The sequence below is a fragment of the Neoarius graeffei genome, chromosome 15, assembly GCF_027579695.1.
Source record: "Neoarius graeffei isolate fNeoGra1 chromosome 15, fNeoGra1.pri, whole genome shotgun sequence".
Classification (NCBI taxonomy): domain Eukaryota; kingdom Metazoa; phylum Chordata; class Actinopteri; order Siluriformes; family Ariidae; genus Neoarius; species Neoarius graeffei.
In genome coordinates, this window is record NC_083583.1 from 37,564,202 (window position 1) to 37,585,442 (window position 21,241).

At 40.8% G+C, this 21,241-nt stretch overlaps 1 protein-coding gene across 4 annotated transcripts in view; it reads left to right on the plus strand.

Moving 5' to 3' along the window:
- tpm4a (tropomyosin 4a) overlaps window positions 1-15,469 on the plus strand; it is a 42,283-nt gene extending 26,814 nt beyond the window's left edge. For 2 of the 4 annotated variants that reach the window (XM_060941251.1, XM_060941252.1), the window contains 7 exons: window positions 5,741-5,874; window positions 7,290-7,407; window positions 11,992-12,062; window positions 12,159-12,234; window positions 12,683-12,745; window positions 12,854-12,923; window positions 14,738-15,469. In XM_060941251.1, coding sequence (XP_060797234.1) covers window positions 5,741-5,874; window positions 7,290-7,407; window positions 11,992-12,062; window positions 12,159-12,234; window positions 12,683-12,745; window positions 12,854-12,923; window positions 14,738-14,820 — 615 coding nt within the window. In that variant the 3' untranslated portion in view covers window positions 14,821-15,469. Of the gene's footprint in view, window positions 1-5,740; window positions 5,875-7,289; window positions 7,408-11,991; window positions 12,063-12,158; window positions 12,235-12,682; window positions 12,746-12,853; window positions 12,924-14,000; window positions 14,703-14,737 lie in introns of those variants that run through there. The other 2 variants (XM_060941253.1, XM_060941254.1) reach the window with 2 other exon arrangements.
- The last annotated feature ends 5,772 nt before the right edge of the window (window positions 15,470-21,241 follow it).

A 21,241-nucleotide genomic window follows, 5' to 3' on the forward strand; every position in this document is an offset into this window, starting at 1 on the left:
CACTTTCAGTAACAGAATTTAAGCCTACATAAACACTGACTCGCACATGCAGTGTTGCCAGATACTGCTGACGTTTTCCAGCCCAAAATATGTTCAAAACCCGCCAAAATGCACTTAAAACCGCCCTATTGGACGGGAAACCGCCCAATCTGGCAACACTGCGCACATGCTGCTTCTCTTGAACGTATACACGGAAGTAAGGCGGAAGGTAGTTTGTCGACGTCACCTCAAGACAACGCCAACTATTGGTCAAATTTGTGGGAAAGTTGCGGTGATTGGATATAATTGCAACACCGCCCTGAATTCGCGGGGATTGGTTGAATTTGCGTTGATGTTGCAAATCGCAACATCACGAAATCCTGGAGGGTCTGGATAGATTAGGGATAAAATTAGCTCATGTTTTAAGTCGTTCAAATTCTGTAAAGCTGCTTTGCGACAATGTTTATTGTTAAAAGCACTATACAAATAAACTTGACTTGACTAACACATAGAGACAAACAACCACCCACACTCACAGTCAATTAGGAGCCACCAATTAGCGAAACCTGCATGTCTTTGGGGGAAACTGGAGCACCCGGAGGAAGCCCACGCAGACACGGGGAGAACATGCAAACTCCACACAGAAAGGCCCCTGTCAGCCACTGGGCTCAAACCCAGGACCATCTTGCTGTGAGGCAACAGTGCTACCCACCACACCACCGTGCTTCCCTTCAAGGACAGCATATTTATAGAATTCCTAAAACAATGCTTACCTCAATGACATAAGTCAAAATGAGATTAAAGGTGAGGTTAAAGGTTTTTAAAATCAGAACACTTTCTGTAAAGTGACAGTCAATGAAATATCTGCTCAGTGGAGAAATTCAAGCCTCTGTGATGCCCCTGACAATAAACAAGAGAGAAAACAAATGAGGTGAACATCCAGTCAATCAGGGCGGCACGGTGGTGTAGTGGTTAGCGCTGTCGCCTCACAGCAAGAAGGTCCGGGTTCGAGCCTCATGGCCGGCGAGGGCCTTTCTGTGTGGAGTTTGCATGTTCTCCCCGTGTCTGCGTGGGTTTCCTCCGGGTGCTCCGGTTTCCCCCACAGTCCAAAGACATGCAGGTTAGGTTAACTGGTGACTCTAAATTGACCGTAGGTGTGAATGTGAGTGTGAATGGTTGTCTGTGTCTATGTGTCAGCCCTGTGATGACCTGGCGACTTGTCCAGGGTGTACCCCGCCTTTCGCCCGTAGTCAGCTGGGATAGGCTCCAGCTTGCCTGCGACCCGGTAGAAGGATAAATCGGCTAGAGATAATGAGATGAGATGAGATCCAGTCAATCAAGACAGTTGAGTTTAATGATACATTTATGTAACATCGACAAAAAATTATAATTGTTTAACATTGAGAAGTGAAGGTGAAAATCAGCTGCTTGCAGTTAGAATTTGTAACTGCTTTAAAGTGTAACTTTTCTTCCAGCTCTGAGTCTAACTCCACCCAATACATAATTTTGAAAAATGAAAAAAAAAAAGTGGTCAAGGGGCCGAGTGGGGGGAGGGGATTGGGAAGGAAGGGCTAAGCGGTGGGGGGGGGGGGGGGGGGGGGGGGGGGTTAGAGGGGCGTCAAATCCTGTAAACGATGAGTCTTGATCAGCATATATTTGAAAATAAGTATGGTTTTGCAGATGGTTTCACAGCTCAAGGGTGTGGGGGGGGGGTTGCTCACCTCTGGTTAGAGAGCATTAACATTTTTTTTTCTTTAATAAAAATTTCATGATGTGGAGAAGTACCAAACAGTTGACTTTATGTCAGTATCAGCCTTGCAAGGTTCAGGATGATTTTAATCAGTAGATGGCGTTTTGAGCCATTCTCATTTTCAACCCATAATGTCTCATCTCATTATCTGTAGCCGCTTTATCCTGTTCTACAGGGTCACAGGCAAGCTGGAGCCTATCCCAGCTGACTACGGGCGAAAGGCAGGGTACACCCTGGACAAGTCGCCAGGTCATCACAGGGCTGACACATAGACACAGACAACCATTCACACTCACATTCACACCTACGGTCAATTTAGAGCCACCAGTTAACCTAACCTGCATGTCTTTGGACTGTGGGGGAAACCGGAGCACCTGGAGGAAACCCACGCGGACACGGGGAGAACGTGCAAACTCCGCACAGAAAGGCCCTCACCGGCCACGGGGCTCGAATCCAGACCTTCTTGCTGTGAGGCGACAGCGCTAACCACTACACCACCGTGCCGCCCCCAACCCATAATGGTTTTAATAAAAAGAGTAATTTTTGTCAGTATCAACAACAGCATTGATGTGTTTCATCACAGTACATTTTACAGCTCAAAAACACATTTAAGTGTTCAGTGCCTCTTTGAAAATCCTGAAAATACTGAATATTTTCAAAATACTATTTGAAAATATTGTGAGGTACACCATACAAAGTGTTCCATTCCATCCATCTATCCATCCATTATCCGTAACTGCTTATCCTGTGCAGGGTCGCAGGCAAGCTGGAGCCTATCCAGCTGACTATGGGCGAGAGGCGGGGTACACCCTGGACAAGTCGCCAGGTCATCGCAGGGCTGAGACATAGAGACAAACAACCATTCACACTCACATTCACACCTACGGTCAATTTAGAGCTGCCAATTAGCCTAACCTGCATGTCTTTGGACTGTGGGGGAAACCGGAGCACTCAGAGGAAACCCACGCAGAGACGAGGAGAACATGCAAACGCCAAACAGAAAGGCCCTCGTCAACCACTGAGCTCGAACTCAGAACCTTCTTGCTGTGAGGCAACAGTGCTAACCACTACACCGCCGTGCTGCCCCATACCAAGTGTTGTGATCTAATTTTTCACAGTGTGTATGCTCATTATCATTTACATTATCTTTTTTAGTAACAGCTCATTCACCTGCATGGTGGAAAATCTACATAATCTAAGCCTAATAATGAACACATATTTAAAAAGTGTTATTATTTAACAAAAAACATACTTGGTGATATGGTTAGGTTTTTGGTGAATAGATGTGTACTTAGGAAAGTAATCTCCAGTATCAGCACTTTGTAATAGCCAGTACCATTTATTTATGTATTTATTTATTGAAGAAACTGAAAGGTCTTGATTTCAGAGCCTGTCCTAGATTTTTGTGCCTTGGTGAGGAGTGTGTTCAGCATACCAGCATTTCTCCCAAAGCTAAAATAACTCCCACAGTGGAGTGAAAAAAAAAACACACCAAAAAAAGAAGTCTTCTCCAGTTTTTCCATGTGCTCTCAGGTGTATTTCATTCTTTCATGCTTTTTCAACGGCTGTCAGATCGTCATACCTTTCTGACAGTACAGCAGTGTGCGTGCACAGTTGAACCATGCTGATATTCTGTGTAATTATATGCTAATGATCAGTGGAGGACGTATCTGATTATTTGTATTGGCATGGAGTTGCCTGCAGACAGAAAATTGCCACAGAGGCTCCGTTGTGTTCTTTTCCCAAGGAGAAGCTTTGTTCGACATGCTCTCTGAGGGCGGCGCTGGTTCAGAGAGCAAATATTTCTTTTGTTTGCTCTTTAGTATGCATAAGAACAGAGGCAGAGAGCTTTGTTTTTCTGTTCTTTATTGATGATACTGTGAGATATGAAGGAGGAGGATTTGAAGGGCAGTGCTTTACAGTGCATTCAAACAAGCAAGAAACAAGTCACTCATAGTTTGGCTCCTGTGGATGCGTGTGTGGCCTGTTTAGTTTTTTTCAGCTCTGATACAGGTTAAATTATATATAATATGTTGTGTATAAAGACTGTATTTGTTCATTGTTCCACACAAAACACTGTTTAATGGGAAGTAAATGAAGGTAGGAACTGAAGGTTATAGAGAATTGAGGAAACCTGAGTCAGCCCACACCAAAGCTTGATTTAAAGGGGAATGTTATCATGTAGTTTGAAGTTACTGTTATCTGGTTTTACTTAAGATGCCTATTTACAATAGCACTTAAAGTAGCAGCACACACAATACATGGTCTTTTGAGCTTAAAAAGAATGTTATATACAAGAAGAGTCAGGATGCAAGTATATAAACTAATTTGTGCTTTAGAGCTGTCATAAGACAGGCAAATGTAAAAAAAAAAAAAAGAAAAGAAAAAAAACCTGAATTGGAAAACGAGGCTAGGACCCAACACTAAAAAAGTACGAGAGGACTTTGTGACAAAACAAGAAACAACAAGATAAACAGAGACGAACTATTCAGGCAATAAACACAGAACAGGTGCACACTTTGGAGGAATAAACCAACGACAGGACAGAAGCAGAGACAGGACTACAACAACAGCAAAAACATAAGCACAGGGCACTTGTTGTCATGGAAACCATGACGTGAAGGGGGAATCCATGATAAAGAAAAAAAATTGGTATGAGAATACGTGTTTACTGATGAAAGATGTTGACAGAATGCTCAGTTGCTAAAAATTACAAATTGCTGATTTAAAAATTGGAAAAGGTTAAAACTGAATTGGTATAAAATTATATTTTATATACAGTTCATAGAATTTGTACATGTTATTTACCAGCTGGGAGGTCCGTATCGTGAAATACCATGACCGAGGTATTCAAGGCCGAGGTCACGGTATTTCACCATACGGACCGACCTTAAGCTGGTAAATAATATATTTATTTTTTTCTTTACCAAATTCTAACAGAAAACGAGAGCGCCCGAAAGGGAAAACCGAGCCGAGCCGCCATTTTGAATCCTCATTTACGGCTTGTAATGCAAATCACTTCCTCCTCGGTATACAAGTGCACTTCCATGGCAGGAAAAAAAATACATTTTGCCGCCTATGTAGTCCCCTATTTATACAAAATTGAGTCATTCAGGATTTAGCCATGTTTTTGCTCGGTGTTTTTGCTCGATCAAAGTTATACAGTGGTCCAAAATGGGTCTCCTTAACTAATGAGATCAAACTGTTAGCAAGTTAGAGGTTTTTAGCTTTCTCCTGAAATGTTTTCTTTTATTTTGTCTTCCTCAGGGTAGTAAAACTTGCTTTCGCTGTGAACACTGTCATTATCACTATCCATGCTGTAAAATTAATGCTATTTTCTTGAAAAATGCTGGCAAAAATTTATAAGATTTTTGATAATCTTTTAAACATATCTTATAAAAAAAAGGTAAATGTTGACAAAAAAATGCTACTATGTTTGTTGTTGTGAATGAGCGAGTTGCCAGAGGTCCGTAACCGGGGTCCGTAACTGGGGTCCGTACCATAGAATACGGACCTGCTTGCCAGCCAATCAGAGCACAGGATTTGGACCGCAAAAAAATAATGGTAATAATTAATACAGTTAAATTGTGTTGGGTTTTTTTTTTACACCAGCCAGAATATCCCCAGATAAATGTAAGAATATTTGGGTAAACACTTGCTAGCTACATTTAAAAAAAAAAGTATTTAAATATATCTATCCCTCAACCTTCCTTTGTTTGAACCCACCATCCCACCAGTTTAACCCCTGGCCATGAACTCAATGAATTTTCTCAACTCAACTTTCATCTGTTCACTCAGGGAAGCTTGTGAAAATGGTATTTAGCAAAGATCCAATGAAATTTTCAGTAAATTCTGTTGATCTTATTTCAGCAGATTTGTATGAGTCACTTAGTGTAAGCTAAAGTGTAGTGCTCCTAGGAACTACACTACACTACACTCCTACATTACTGTCTGTTCATTCTCCTCACATGGCAATGCATCAAGCCCTGACCCCTGACTCTGCATTTTCAGGCTGAAGCTGATGTGGCAGCTCTGAATCGCAGGATCCAGCTGGTGGAGGAGGAACTGGACCGGGCGCAGGAGAGGCTGGGCACAGCACTGCAGAAACTGGAGGAGGCTGAGAAAGCAGCAGATGAGAGTGAGAGGTGAGGAGATCGAGAGGTGCCCCATGGCATGATGGGTCACATGCTTTCCTTCTGTTCAGTGGCACAAAGATGAGTAGCACCTTTTGTGGTTGACTAGACATAGAATAAATTTTGCAGAAATTCTTTCACAAAATTTCTACCATATTAAATATTAGTTCCTTTAGGGTGCTTTGGATAGTTAACACATCTAACCAGGGCTTTTTCCAGAAAAAAAATATCAGAGCTGTGCTCCTGATGCAGAGCCTAGCCCATATGAGCTGGCCTGGCCCGGAGGGCCCCAAAGGCTGCTACGGGGGTCCAGGGGCATGCTCCTCTGGAAAATATTGAAATTAGAGACTTCAAATAGTGCATTCTGGTGGCATCTAGGGCTGATTTAGGCACAATTCAACATTATCAAATTTGCTGTTTTTTTTTTTTACCTTGTCAAATATGCAAGGGGCAAAATCAGATTTGAAATGAAAACACTTTGTAGCACGCCTCTTCATTGTCCAATTCCAGGATGCCAGGAACAAAATCAGGTCAAATCACGCAACAGCACCATCTAGCGACCAGCGCCTAGAATGTGGTTTTATGAATGGTTGCGAATGGCAGTCCGTGCACGCAGCGAAACCCTTCATTAACCCCGCCGACAGTAGTCGGAGGGGTTATTATTTTCACCTGCGTCAGTCTGTGTGTGTGTGTATCTGTCTGTCTGTCTGTGTGTCTGCAAGATATCTCAAGAACCAATGGATCGATTTGGACCAAATTTTGTACGTGTTGCCAATCACCCAGAAGGAAACCATTAAATTTTGGAGGTCAAAGGTCAAGGTCATGGCAGAACTTCGAAATTTTCGCCCAATGTATTTTAATAGGGAAAAGGCGGGGTTTGCACTCGTTAGAGTGTCCCTGTCTAGTTTTCACTTCTAGGTTGAGTACCAGGATAGTCTAGACCTATATATTACAATAGCTTCCTATTTCTATAGTTGTTACTCATTTTCAGAGGGGAATAGGAGATATTTAGGTGTGGAAAGTACTCTGAATTGTTCAATTTATGGTATTGATTTTTTTTTTTTTGGTGTGCAGTGACAGCACGACGCTGACATCGCACAGCGTGGCGGAGTGCCGCGTATCCGCACTTTGGGGAAAACCCTGCTAGCTTTGTTACTGGGTTCCACTTTTTGTTGTAGCATTCTGTTTAAAGAGCTGCCCTGTACACTCCAGAAAGAAAGCTTTTTAGCTCGATATAACTGAAGAACTGTTTTGGATCCAGTTTAGCACAATGATCTACAAGAAAGGTTTGGTACCTTGGAATAAGTGAGTTTTACAAACTTACATTACTGAAGGAAGTCAGTGGCTCTTTATAAGATACTGAAAGTCATTAGCTCTGCATGTTGAGGTCTTTCACATCATCTTCATCAATTTTCTGTGTCCACCAGAGGCATGAAGGTGATTGAGAACCGTGCAATGAAGGACGAGGAGAAGATGGAGATACAAGAGATGCAGCTAAAGGAAGCCAAACACATTGCTGAGGAGGCCGACCGAAAATATGAGGAAGTGAGCCAAGAGCATTATTTACATTTGATCTTGTAGATGATAACCTGTGATCCATGGTGGAATCTTACCACAATAAGCAAAGCCATGGAGATTAACTATAGAGAGATGACAGTGAACTTTATGTCCTTGAAGAAATAATAATGCCTACACATTTTTCCCTAATTGTAAACACCCCTAAAGGGCTGTATGTTGTTTCACTTGTGTGATATTCAGTTTCACCACATGATTGTGGAATGTTCTTAGGTAACAAGAACATTTTACCCGTATTTACCTATTTACTTTTCGAGCACTTTTCAGCATTTCCTAACTCACAGTCTCATACAGATATTGTACATACCAGCATGTGCACACACACAAACACACAGTGTTCAGCTCGGCTCTTGCTGTGTAGCTGTCATCTCTCTCTGTTGTGCTCCCACACACACACTTTTTTCCTCCCCATCGTTCACTGAATTGAAAAATTAATCTTGACAGCACTGTTCAGGAGTTAGGATTCAGCTTCATTACATATCACTTGTAATACGTGTGCATTTTTTGTCACAGTTAATTTCTAGCTTCTCAGCTTTGACAGAAGCACAATTAGGCTGTTTCATATCAAAGAGCAAGCTGACATAAAATAGCCTGTTGACTAGCTAGCTAGCATGTGACATATTATGCCTGTCAGATTGGATTATATTGGCAAACTGAATTTAATCCCTGGAATAACTTCCAGCAAATAAAAACATAGCTAGCTTTCCAGCTTGGCGAGGAACATAAATAGGTTTTGTAAACACAGTTAGCCCTTACAATAGAGGGCAAGCTAACTAATCAAAGCTAGTTAGTGAGTTAGATGTGATTCTCGTTGGATTACGTTAGCTAACACCATTTAATCCTGAAATAACTTCTGGCCATCTAGAAGGGATTTCAATACAGGACTGAACTGTTTAAAGTTAGCACTTATAGAGGAGCAAGTTGACTTAACCAACTAAGTAATGCTAGCTAGCAATTTATATAAAATGTCTGTCAAACTGTTTTAATTATGTTTATTCATGAGAAAACTGACAGGTTTTGGCTCAGGTGGATAAGGTGCCATACCATAAATCCGGGGACCCGGGTTCGATTCCGACCCGAGGTCATTTCCCGATCCCTCCCCGTCTCTCTCTCTCCCACTCACTTCCTGTCTCTACACTGTCCTATCCAATAAAGGTGAAACAAGCCCAAAAAATATCTTTAAAAAAAAACAAATTATTATCTATAATCCGTGAATAATTGTTTGTATCACTCCTACTAATAATAATAATTACTACTTTTTTAATAATAATTTTAACTAATCTTATAACTCAATTTTATAGCATTTTAATAATTACTACTTATTATTTATTAGTATAATTTAGTAGTTGATAATAATTACTACTTATTAAATTACATTTTGATAATCACTGCTTATTAATTAAGTAGTAATTAATAATACTGAATTATAATAATTGCTACTCTATTATTAATTAATATAGCTAATAAGTAGTGATTATTAAAATGTTATAAAATTGAGTTAATTTTTTAAAATTATTATTAAAAAAGTAGTTATTATTATTATTAGTAGTAGTAGTAGTAATACAAACAGGGCGGCACGGTGGTGTAGTGGTTAGCGCTGTTGCCTCACAGCAAGAAGGTCCGGGTTCGAGCCCCGTGGCCGGCGAGGGCCTTTCTGTGTGGAGTTTGCATGTTCTGTCCGTGTGGGTTTCCTCCGGGTGCTCCGGTTTCCCCCACAGTCCAAAGACATGCAGGTTAGGTTAACTGGTGACTCTAAATTGACCGTAGGTGTGAATGGTTGTCTGTGTCTATGTGTCAGCCCAGGATAAAGTGGCTAGAGATAATGAGATGAGTAATACAAACAATTATTCATGGATTATAGATAATGATTATTTTTGAATAATGAACATTGATATAACAATTGCACTGATGATAATTAGTTTACAGTTATTACAACACATTGATTAATATTGATAATGGTTATGAAAGGTGACAGTTGTTTTTCTGTGTTTAATGTAACGCTCTGATGATTGTATGACTGCATAAACAGGTTTATGCTGTTACCTGCTATAATGCAGAAGATACTTTAGAACTTCCTCAGCCATCTGTGTACTGTACGACACTCAGACTGATTTTGCTGTCGGACACAAAATCACACATCATCAAAGATAATCTTTGGGGACTGAAATAATGCTGGCTAAGGTTGTTCAGCTGGTTCTACTTGCCGTTTATTGTTTTCGTTTTTGAAATGATTCATGGTGTTTTCTCCAGTAAACACCAGTCTTCTCCTTGCTGCTACAGTAGTTCTGCAGGCCCAAAACACACGACTTTGCTTCAGCTGTTTGCATGTCTAACAGTTGCCAGTGATGCACCCTGTTGTTCACCAATTGTGTGCATTCTTCTTAGTTAGTAAAAAAAAACTACTGCAGAAAACAGTTTTAAGTTGTCGTATTTATCATTTTCTTTGCCATGGTACAGTCTTAATTTTTCCATTTAGAGGTCTTGAAAAGGTCTTAAAAGTCTTTAAATTTGTACTTGAAAAATGTGCAGATACCCTGGCCTGGCAATCTACAGACAGAAATTTACCTAGCTTTACAGTGCTAGCTTCTCAGCTCAGTTATTTGCTAATGCAAATAATTACAGGTGCTAACTGCAAAGTTGAATTCTGGGCAAAATGTTCTATTTCTACTGCTGTTGGAGTTTCGAGATGTTTCACTGCTGCACACACCGTGTATCCTTTAAAAGATTTTTTGGGGGGGGGGGGGGGGCTTTTTTCACCTTTATTGGATAGGACAGTGTGGAGACAGGAAATGAGCTGGAAAGAGAGAGACGGGGAGGGATTGGGAAATGACCTCGGGTCAGAATCAAACCCGGGTCCCTGGATTTATGGTATGGCACCTTAGTCGACTGAGCCATGGCGCCCCCCACACTGTGTATCCTATGTGTAAATGCTTTGCCGAGATAAAATGCATCCTGCATTTTACGATTCTGGAGCTTGCCAAAGCAAGTGAGCAGCAATGTCACGTGACCACAGTGGGGTGTGTTTGACCTACTTTTATCCAAAACAAGTCGGCATGGGCAAACATGGCAGACTCTGCTCTCCTGCCAACAAAAAGCCTGCGGAAAAGAAAAGGAAAGCCTGCCTAGTGAGCGCAACTGCAAGGTCGAGCAAGGTTAGATGAAATGGCATTTTTCTGGACAGATAACTAAATCATTCTAGCTAGTGCTAGCCTTAGAATGCGTGAGCTCGACTTCACAGTAGCGAGTGTGGAGTTATACACCTAATGTTTTGATCTTACAAAGGAAGAAATGCTAACACGAAAGCAGTAACAGAGAAAAGATATATTTGTCTTTTGTTTCATGGATCTATTCGTGAATGTCAACCACAGATTACATACCTGCGACTCAAAACTCTCCGAGGTTGACGCAGAGTCACGATGTTTTCTGCGTGTCACCATCTTGGTGCGACGCAGTTCCATCTCATCTCATTATCTGTAGCCGCTTTATCCTGTTCTACAGGGTCTCAGGCGAGCTGGAGCCTATCCCAGCTGACTACGGGCGAAAGGCGGGGTACACCCTGGACAAGTCTCCAGGTCATCACAGGGCTGACACATAGACACAGACAACCATTCACACTCACATTCACACCTACGCTCAATTTAGAGTCACCAGTTAACCTAACCTGCATGTCTTTGGACTGTGGGGGAAACCGGAGCACCCGGAGGAAACCCACGCGGACACGAGGAGAACATGCAAACTCCACACAGAAAGGCCCTCGCCGGCCATGGGGCTCGAACCTGGACCTTCTTGCTGTGAGGCGACAGCGCTAACCACTACACCACCGTGCCGCCCCACGCAGTGCCATAATTATGCTAATTAGTTAAAGCTCCTCGCGTTTGGCTGTTTCCATACGGCCATACTGTTTACCTTCCAAAACTAAGAAAAGCAACCCTCAGCATATCAAAATTATCACATCTCGTGTGCATGATATTGTTCTTGCGAGACATAGGAAAATCTCATCTCATCTCATTATCTCTAGCTGCTTTATCCTGTTCTACAGGGTCACAGGCAAGCTAGAGCCTATCCCAGCTGACTACAGGCGAAAGGCGGGGTGCATCCTGGACAAGTCGCCAGGTCATCACAGGGCCGACACATAGACACAGACAACCATTCACACTCACATTCACACCTACGGTCAATTTAGAGTCACCAGTTAACCTAACCTGCATGTCTTTGGACTGTGGGGGAAACCGGAGCACCCGGAGGAAACCCACGCGGACACGGGGAGAACATGCAAACTCCACACAGAAAGGCCCTCGTCAGCCACGGGGCTTGAACCCGGACCTTCTTGCTGTGAGGCGACAGCGCTAACCACTACACCACCGTGCCGCCCCACATAGGAAAATGCCTTGCACAATTAAAAAAAAAAAAAGTGAAAATTTCAGATGACTTTGCAGTCAGCATCTTTAAGCGGTCTTGAGCTAGCTAGGTAGATATCCTGTGTGTTGCATTACATTAGCTATCAGCATTTAACACCAAGAACGATTTCTGAACTCTGATGCTTCTCTGCTTTAGGTGGCCCGTAAACTTGTGATTCTTGAAGGTGAGCTGGAACGAGCTGAAGAGAGAGCTGAGATGTCTGAATGGTAAGTGCTCAAGTCTCTTTCCTCAGTGTGTATCAGAATACGTTTTCATTTTATTGTTGGCTGATATGCTGTGGTTTGCGTTTTGGTTTCTTACAGCAAAGTCAGCGATCTAGAGGAAGAGCTAAAGAACGTAACCAACAACCTCAAATCCCTAGAAGCTCAAGCAGAGAAAGTAAGATAACAACCATATCCATTATAAAGTGTTTTAAATGAGGACGAGCTATGGTGTTTGCTTGTTTTTATTACTGTCATTTACCACACACATTTCACTGGTCTGATCTGCCACAAACAAAATAATACAAATGTCTTTGTAATTGGATTATTATAACCATTTTGTGACATGAAATCAAATGATAGTTTAAATAAGAATAACCCTAAAAATGAAAGGAAACTAGAAATTCTGTCTTTGGAATTAACTTCAAAAATTTAAAAAGCAAAAATTAATTTTAGAAAAAATTAATAATAGAATCATTAATAAAAAATTAATAATGGATGATAAATCTACATCTAAGCATGATAACTTGTATTTTTGGCTATCAGATTATGGCATTGGATACAGAAAAAACACTGGTAATGTTGTTTATTAATGCATTCCCGCATCACCATTTTCTCTATTTCAGTACTCTGAAAAAGAAGACAAGTATGAGGAGGAGATTAAGGTTCTCAGTGACAAGCTGAAGGAGGTACGGTGCCGGTGTATTGTGAATGATATGTGGGGAATGATGATGGTGTGATGGTGTGTGTAAGTGCTTCAGTTGATCATGTGCCTGTGCCCTGTCGTGTGCGATCAGGCTGAGACCCGAGCTGAGTTTGCAGAAAGAACAGTGGCTAAACTGGAAAAATCCATCGATGACCTGGAAGGTACGAACATTTTACTTTAATAGGCTGCTGTATTAATAATATACTCTTATGCTGCCGAATAATGTGTTTTCCTATGTTTACCTTTAAGCGTTAGAACATATGATGTTCTCATAACATTTCTGTAACTCCAAGTAAACCTCTACAACCGTGACAGATATAATTATAGCCTCGATAAGAACTCTTCCCGTTTTATCCAGGGTCACAAACCACATACTACGCTGTTGAGTCGTATTTCAATAAAACAGTGGTCTCTATAATATTTACGCATCCTATTTAATGCCCAGAATGCAGTTTGTGATGGATATTAATCCTTTTAAACTGTTGAAGCATGTTGAAAAAGAATGAAGCATTTCCAAAGGTAGCTTGCAATATTTTTTTTTCTACCAGAGAGGGTGAAATTCCAAAATTTTTCATCCTGTAGCTTTAAGGAAATTTAAAGTCTAAGGAATTTTTTTTACAGGCTTTCAACAGCTACACACTTTCAGTAAAAAGAGTAAACTGTACTTTCCTAGTTGCTGGAGTGGTACACTCAAGAACACATCCTCGGTACTCTTTACATGGTTCCTATAAGCTAATTAAAGCTCTACTGAAAGAATTTCAGTACAACATAGCAGCATCTTGTTTTAATCTGATCTGGGAGTTTCATATTTCAATATGTTGGAGCATTTCTCCTGAAGGCTATTTATTCTGCTGAATTTATGGAATCAGCTGAGACAGGCCGAGCGTTTCAATAATCCCAAGAGGAATAAAGAATGTCTGCTGTCAGTGGAAGAGAAACACCACTTCCTGTGCGAGGTTTTAGTTTGTGTCGGCTGCGTAGATGTATATACGCGAAAGCAAGCCGAGAGCATATTTACTAGATGGAAAATTTATGAGCCGGTCATTGCTCACCTCCATGGGATTTGCACAAGTTCTTAAAGAGGATAACAGCAGCTTGATTTTCATGTTTCTTTCTGTGGCTGTATTTTTCCACACATATTCCGATTCATCTGCTAAATCCCTTTTCTCTCTCTCCCCCTCTTCTTCTCTCTCTGTTTGCCATATACCATGCTTGCTTTTTTTCCTGCTGGTCTCCAGACGAGTTGTATGCACAGAAGCTGAAATACAAGGCCATCTCAGAGGAGCTGGACCATGCCCTCAATGATATGACCTCCCTGTAGATGCTGCTTTCTCTTCCCTTCTCCATCCCTCCCGCCTCTCTGTGGCTGGCTGAAATATCTTACCTGGTGTCTGCTGTACTACTGTTTTACTGTATGAAGGAAAATAAAAGCTCTCTTTTCCTATTTCCCAACATGCTTTTATTCATGCTTTCATTCATTCTTGTGCTTGCAGAAACATCAGGGCACAGCATCATACACACACGCTAGAATACAAATTATTACACATTAGTTACATATTTATATCTATTAGAGAATTACAATGTGTTTGATACGGTATTATTATTTGTTTAAAACTCAAGAGATTTGTTTTGTGTTTTGAAAGTCAACAGGTGAGGTAAAGTTTACATCTCAAGTTCACACCCGTACCCCTGTGTGTCTTCACCCTCACTCCTTGATGTGTTTTCATTGTTTCTACTGCATGTGTTGAAACGACAGCCATGTGCATGTTGGGTTCTTGCAAATGGACCCACACTTTTCACTTAGTGCATGCAAATGAATCTTACAGCTGCATAGTCATGTAGATTCAGTAAAGGACTAATGGCCACAGAGAAAAAGCAAAACCACATTAGTTTTTTTTTTTTTCCTCAAACACAGTGAATATTGAACAAAACAATTCAAAGAGCTCATTTTGCTTTTTAACTTATCTTTTTGTAGAAAAACTAACAAATGCCAAAGAAGAAAACTTCGGAATGCATCAAGTTCTGGATCAGACACTGCAAGAGTTGAACAGCATATGAAAAATCTGAAAAAGGAGTTTCATCTTGTGACATTCCACAAACAGCTTCATTCCTCATGGTTCTCTATACAAATCTCACAGAAGATTAATTTGTTTGTTGTTCACTTTGAGAGAATATCTCAAATCTTGGCTTAAAGATGGTAAAATGCACACTTGTTTACATTGCATTTAACACATTTGTGCAGACATTTGAAAATTTCCTGAGTGAAACTTCCCTGGAAACATTATGACTCGAGTCCGCCATCTAGTGGTCACTCGAATTTTTATAAACGTTATTTGAATAATTTTGTTTTTCCTATTACTATTAAAAAACATTGTGTTTACTATATTCCATTTGTGCCCTGAGCTGATGATAATCCATAAAAAATGGATGCTAGAGGGATCAAAAACATTATAATATGCCTTTATGTATACAGTTAATAATTATTTTTGTCAAAAAAAGGTCAGAATACACATGATGTAACTTTAAATCGAACTGCTGGATGTGTTGATACGTGTGACGTAGTTCAGTGCTGAGCTGCAGACATTTTACTCTTCATGAGGACCAAAATCACATTTCATTTATTTTCATTTGTATCTGTTTCACTTTCTGTGTTTCTTGAAACATTTTTCCACTTTTGCATGTAATAAATTTGTACAAAAAATGTTAAGGCCTCGTTTGGTTTGTGTTTTTTGGACATAAAACCACAGATTAGATACAAAAGTGCCACTTTATTATATGCACACTTCATTTTTCTTCGTGGGAAACATGATTTTTATGCTTCTGAATGTGAAAGGATGTGTGATTTTTATTTATTAATTTTATTAATATTTGTCACAAAAATCATAAACAAGGACATGGAAGTACATGTAAAAGGTAAAAGTATCAGAAATTAATCAGCATCTGGTCAATCAGCATTGTGCCATAATACAAATGATTACACATTAGTTATACATTTATAGCCTATATATTATAATATTATACATACGGGCCACTTTTTCCATGAAATAAAAGCATGTATTCTATTCCCTTCTTGTGGGGTTATTGATGGCATGCAATATGGTTTTCATATCGCTTATCCTCCATGTATTAAGCAACTCTCCCCAGTGGAGAATGAGCGTGTAATATTGTTATAATATTGCACATCGTCAAGACAACACATCAGAGCTCAAGCAAAGATCCAGTGACAAAAGTTTTCTGCTGTGCATGCGCACAATCATTTCTTTGTTGGCCGGGAAAGAGAGAAGATGAGGCTAATCCAGTGCTCGGTTTAAACACTAAATAAATAAACTGAAGACACGCTGAACACCCGAAAGGCTACCAAAACTTCATTATATATTCTTCACGCATATTTACAAGAGAAAAACATACCAACGGACATCGAAAAACTGGAAAAGAGACACGTTGGAGATGTAAAACTTCCGCACTAGCAAGTGACTGTGACAATTTGTAAACAAACATGGCCACAAGGTTTGCTTCGTTAAAAGCAGAAGATTTTGAGAGAATTTTGGCTGCCAGGTTGCTCTGTTATGTGTAGTTGTCGATGTTGATTTTAAAAGTAACTAAGTACATTACACAGGGAAAAAATAAAATAAAAAATAAATAAATAAAATAATAATAAGCTTCTTCTTCAGGCTATTTCCCACATGGTGTGGGGTCCCTGGTGCTAATCCGTGCCCTCCAATACCTTCTGTCAGTTGCCATTTCCTCTGTCACTCCAGCAGCTTTCATATCTTCCTTGACACAGTCTTGTAGACATCGTTTTGGTCTGCCTCTTCCTCTCCTTCTGATGGCATCTCTCTCACTCTTTTTCCAACATACCCAGGGTCTCTCCTTAACACATATCCATGCATTCTTAGCCTTGTTTCCATGAGTTTTCCACTCAAAGGCCCCACTCCTAACTTTTGTCTTACCACTTCATTCCGTACCTTGTCCAGTTTAATCAGACCAAGAGAGAATTGCAGCATCTTCATCTCTGCCACGTCCATCTGCTTCTCTTGTGCCTTGGTGACTGCCACTGCCTTCATTCTATATAGCATTGTTGGCCTGATGACAGTTTTGTAGAGTTTCCCTTTGACTTTTGGGGTTACCTTTTTGCTGCACATGATGCCAGTCACTTTTTCAGTCCAGCTGTTCCAACCAGCCTGGATCCTTGTGGCCACTTCTCTATTGCTTCCTCCGTCTTCTTGTACAGTTGACCCCAAGTACTTAAACTCCATTACTTTTGGTACCTCTTCTCCAAGTAGTGTAATTGTACCATTCTGCTGATGACTGGTACTTATTTGGAGGTATTCACTTTTTGTCCTGTTGACCTTCATGTCTCTCATTTCCAAGGCTCTCATCCAATCCTCAAGATTTTCTTACAATTCATCCCTCAACTCTCTACATAGGACAACATCATCTGCATACATCATATCCCAAGGTAAATCCTTTCTTATTTCATCTGTCAAACAGTCCACGATCAGTTGATGGCAGAATGGAAGGAGACGGTTCTTTTGCGGAATGGACACACTCATGGCCATACCTAGAACCCATGTTTCAGTTTTCTGAAAGGATTAAAGATTCATTTCGTTTTAAAATGCTTTGTTTGCCTAAAACGAACCACATCATGGCCTATAAAAACCCGCCGTCCAACCTGTGGAAGCATATTGAGGTATATAAATGTTTTATTCCAAGAGAAAGCTTGCAATGAAGTTGTCTGTGCTTTTAGAGCTAGTGATAATGTTGCAATAGCTATGCAGTCTGGTTAGTCAAATGACTTTCTATGGATTTGCCCATCAAGTTGCCATTGTCTTGTCCATGGCTAATGTTAACACATAGCTAGTTAACTTGGACACTATTAGTTAGCATGTAAAAACGGAGTTACGCTAACATGAATAACATTAACTTATCTGAAGTCCTTTCAGAAATGTTTTAGCATAATCTTGCCAAATAAACAGAAATCTTTCTTTTCTAGTAATGTTAGTTACCCAGGATGATTTTGAGTTTGAAAAGAGTTTGCTAGCATGTCAGGTGGAGCTTCACTGACTAGCTAGCTTAACGTTAAACCACCATGGCACAGCATGCGTTCATTTTGTAAATCCAGTCAGTTGCTTCAGAGGCATTAGGCTTTGTAAACGTTGTGGCAATAATACAACAATGCACTGACAGAAAATGTACTTTTAATACTTAAGTATTTTTAAAAGCAAGTACTTCAGTACTTTAAGTAAAAATTCGACTGGACTACTTTCACTTGTATCGGAGTAACATTTGACCAGTGGGATCTGACTTAAGTAATGAAGTTGGGTACTTTGTCCACCTCTGCCTGATATATCCATTCCCCACTCAAAGATAAACTAAATAGCTTCACGCCACCGTGTGATATCCAGTGTGTTTGACTATAAATGTTAAATAATGGTCTGCTTAGAGAAAATGTCACGATCTCAATTATTATAAGATTGATTTGTTAAATAATGTGTTTATCTGTTCAAGTCCTTCTGAATGAGATGTTACTATAGAAACGATAATTTATTAGGACAAGTGTATTAATATAAACCTGTGTTAACTGCTGCACTATAGGCCATTTGCAGGAATTGGTCACGTGTCAATTTTCCCCATAGCAACAAGCCCTAACTTGACATTCCTTGACAACCATAAGAGTTTGACTGGCGATGCGAAGCAATCCATTTCTATAATAGCTGTGTTTACCTTTTCTACTGTCTTTTTTGACCCGAATTTTCGTGTGTACTTGGAAAAAGTTTGCGGTTTTAACTTCTGTCGTAAGTTAAAGCGAATCATTGGCCGTAAAAGAGTTTTTTGGACTCAAGTCGGTCGCCACGGAAAGAAAATTCACGTGCGAAATGGCGGATTTCTCAGGTGTGTGTAACTTATAATTTCTCCTTTTCTACCTTTATCATTTGCTTAATGTGTGAAGATTATCTCATCTCATCTCATCTCATTATCTCTAGCCACTTTATCCTGTTCTACAGGGTCAAAGGCAAGCTGGAGCCTATCCCAGCTGACTACGGGCGAAAGGCGGGGTACACCCTGCACAAGTCGCCAGGTCATCACAGGGCTGACACATAGACACAGACAACCATTCACACTCACACCTACGGTCAATTTAGAGTCACCAGTTAACCTAACCTGCATGTCTTTGGACTGTGGGGGAAACCGGAGCACCCGGAGGAAACCCACGTGGACACAGGGAGAACATGCAAACTCCCCACAGAAAGGCCCTCGCCGGCCACGGAGCTCGAACCCGGACCTTCTTGCTGTGAGGCGACAGCGCTAACCACTACACCACCGTGCCGCCCTGTGTGAAGATTATTTTAAATAAATACAGATATTGTTATGGGTGACAGGATGTGGTGAGTAGGATCCAAAAGCAGAAACACAAACCAGAAAATCCAATGAATAAAAAAAGATTTAAAGTCCAAGAGAATAAACAAACAAAAATAACAAAAATAGTCCAGACAAAACAAACAAACAAACAAAACTGTAAACAAAAAAGTAGCATAAAAACATGAAAAAAATGGCAAGACGAGAGTGCAAGAACTGTGGCAAAGAATAGGCAAAAACAGAGAGCAAAACTCCAGGAAGCAAAATGGCACAGAGACAACGTGAGAAACAGACAAGACGTTCTGGCAAAGTCCCCTTCTGAGAACGGCCTATTTATAGAGAGCGTGCACGTGACGTCACGAGGTCACGTGATATTTGTTTATCTGCCATCTTGGACGGCATGGCCGCGCATAGAACTTAGACGAACCCGTTCTAATTATCAAGTGTGTGGGAGTAGATCTTTCAAGAATGGTTAAGGCCCGGTCCCACTGGCCGATGGACACAAAACGTATGCAAAAAGGACACAGCGGACGAGCAAAATTTCGGGGGTGGCGCTATCCGTTTTCATCTGCTCCAGAAATGGACAAAATTGGCGAAAATTTGCGAAAACAGAACGGAAAAGAACGGACGTGGGTAGTATATAGCGGGGATGTTAAACGCATGTTCATAGGAAGCCTAGCGGATGAAAGCGGATGGAAGTGGATGACAGCTCCGAAGGGGTTACCGGTGATAACTGAGAAGCAGACGCATAGCAGAAAGAGCGGATGCATAGCGGATGAAGGGGATGCATCACGTACGCCTAACGGAAACAAAGGGGATGTTGCGCGGATGTATATCGGATGCAGACCGTTCACTGCACATGCGGGGGGTATGAATTGCGTCTGCTCCGTGGATATAAAGGGATGCAGCACGCACGCCGTCAGCATAAAGCGGAAAGACGTGCTGGCGGCTACATCGATACATCTTTACTACTAGATGATTTTCTCCCCCTTTTTATACAAAATATCGATTGTCCGCTAGGTGTCCTTCTACATACTCTAGACATACTCCAGACATCCTAAATATACGAGATACATCCCAGATATAAACGCTTTGTCCGTTTTGAATACTTTATATACGCGATGCATACGCTTACATCCTTTCTATTTCCGTGCTACTAACGATGAATAGATGTTTCATGTACCTTATCTTTCCTCCCTCTTTCCGTTTTCAGCTGCAGCGGATGTGAGTTGCGAGGATGCCCAGAGGATGCAGAGAGGATACAGCAGATGTTTAATGGATGATAACGGACATAGAACGTTTGTTGCTCGTATATGTCACGGATTTACATCGTACATGGCGGAAAGTTCATCCGTTCTAAAAGTTTTGTGCAGCTCAAAACTTTTTGTGCGGATGAAATCACAGTGGACGGATGCTCGATGGATAGAGCGTATGAAGCATGTATGCAATGAGTACACAACGGATGCATAGCGTTTTCCAACGGATGGCAAAGATTTTTTTACGTTTTACATCCTCTTTGCATCCGTAAGTGCAGTGGGACCGGGCCTTTATATCTTGTTCAGCATTTGGTTGTACCAATAGACAGGGCCAAAAGGAGGGCCTGTCATTTTATAGATTCCCCGCAGACGAGGAGAGACGCGCAAAATGGGTGTCCGCTGTGTGAAGAGAAAACTGGTACCCCAGTTCTACCAGCCGAATTTGTAGTGAACACTTCATATCAGGTAGGTGTAATCTTCTAATTCAATACTCCTAGTACATCTGTTAAGTTGATTTTCTGTTAGGGTTTTGCTGGGATTTGAACCTGGTTCATTGGTGTAATAATCCAGCAAACCCCCACTAGGCCACCAGGGGGATGACTCAAATACAGAGGCGTGAGGCGGAAGTAGAAAAAGAATCAAAAGGTTTATTTATACTATATACACTATATACAGGGCAAAACAAAACAAAAAAAAAGAGTATAATCCAAAAAACACAGTCACTACTAAATCCAAAAGAAAAGCAAAGTGCAAAAACAAAGAACACAGTACAGAGGAAACTGGAGATAAACATAACAGCACAAAGACTCCGTGACAAGAGGACTGAACTCAGGGGTATAAATACACAAACTAATTAAGGACACAGG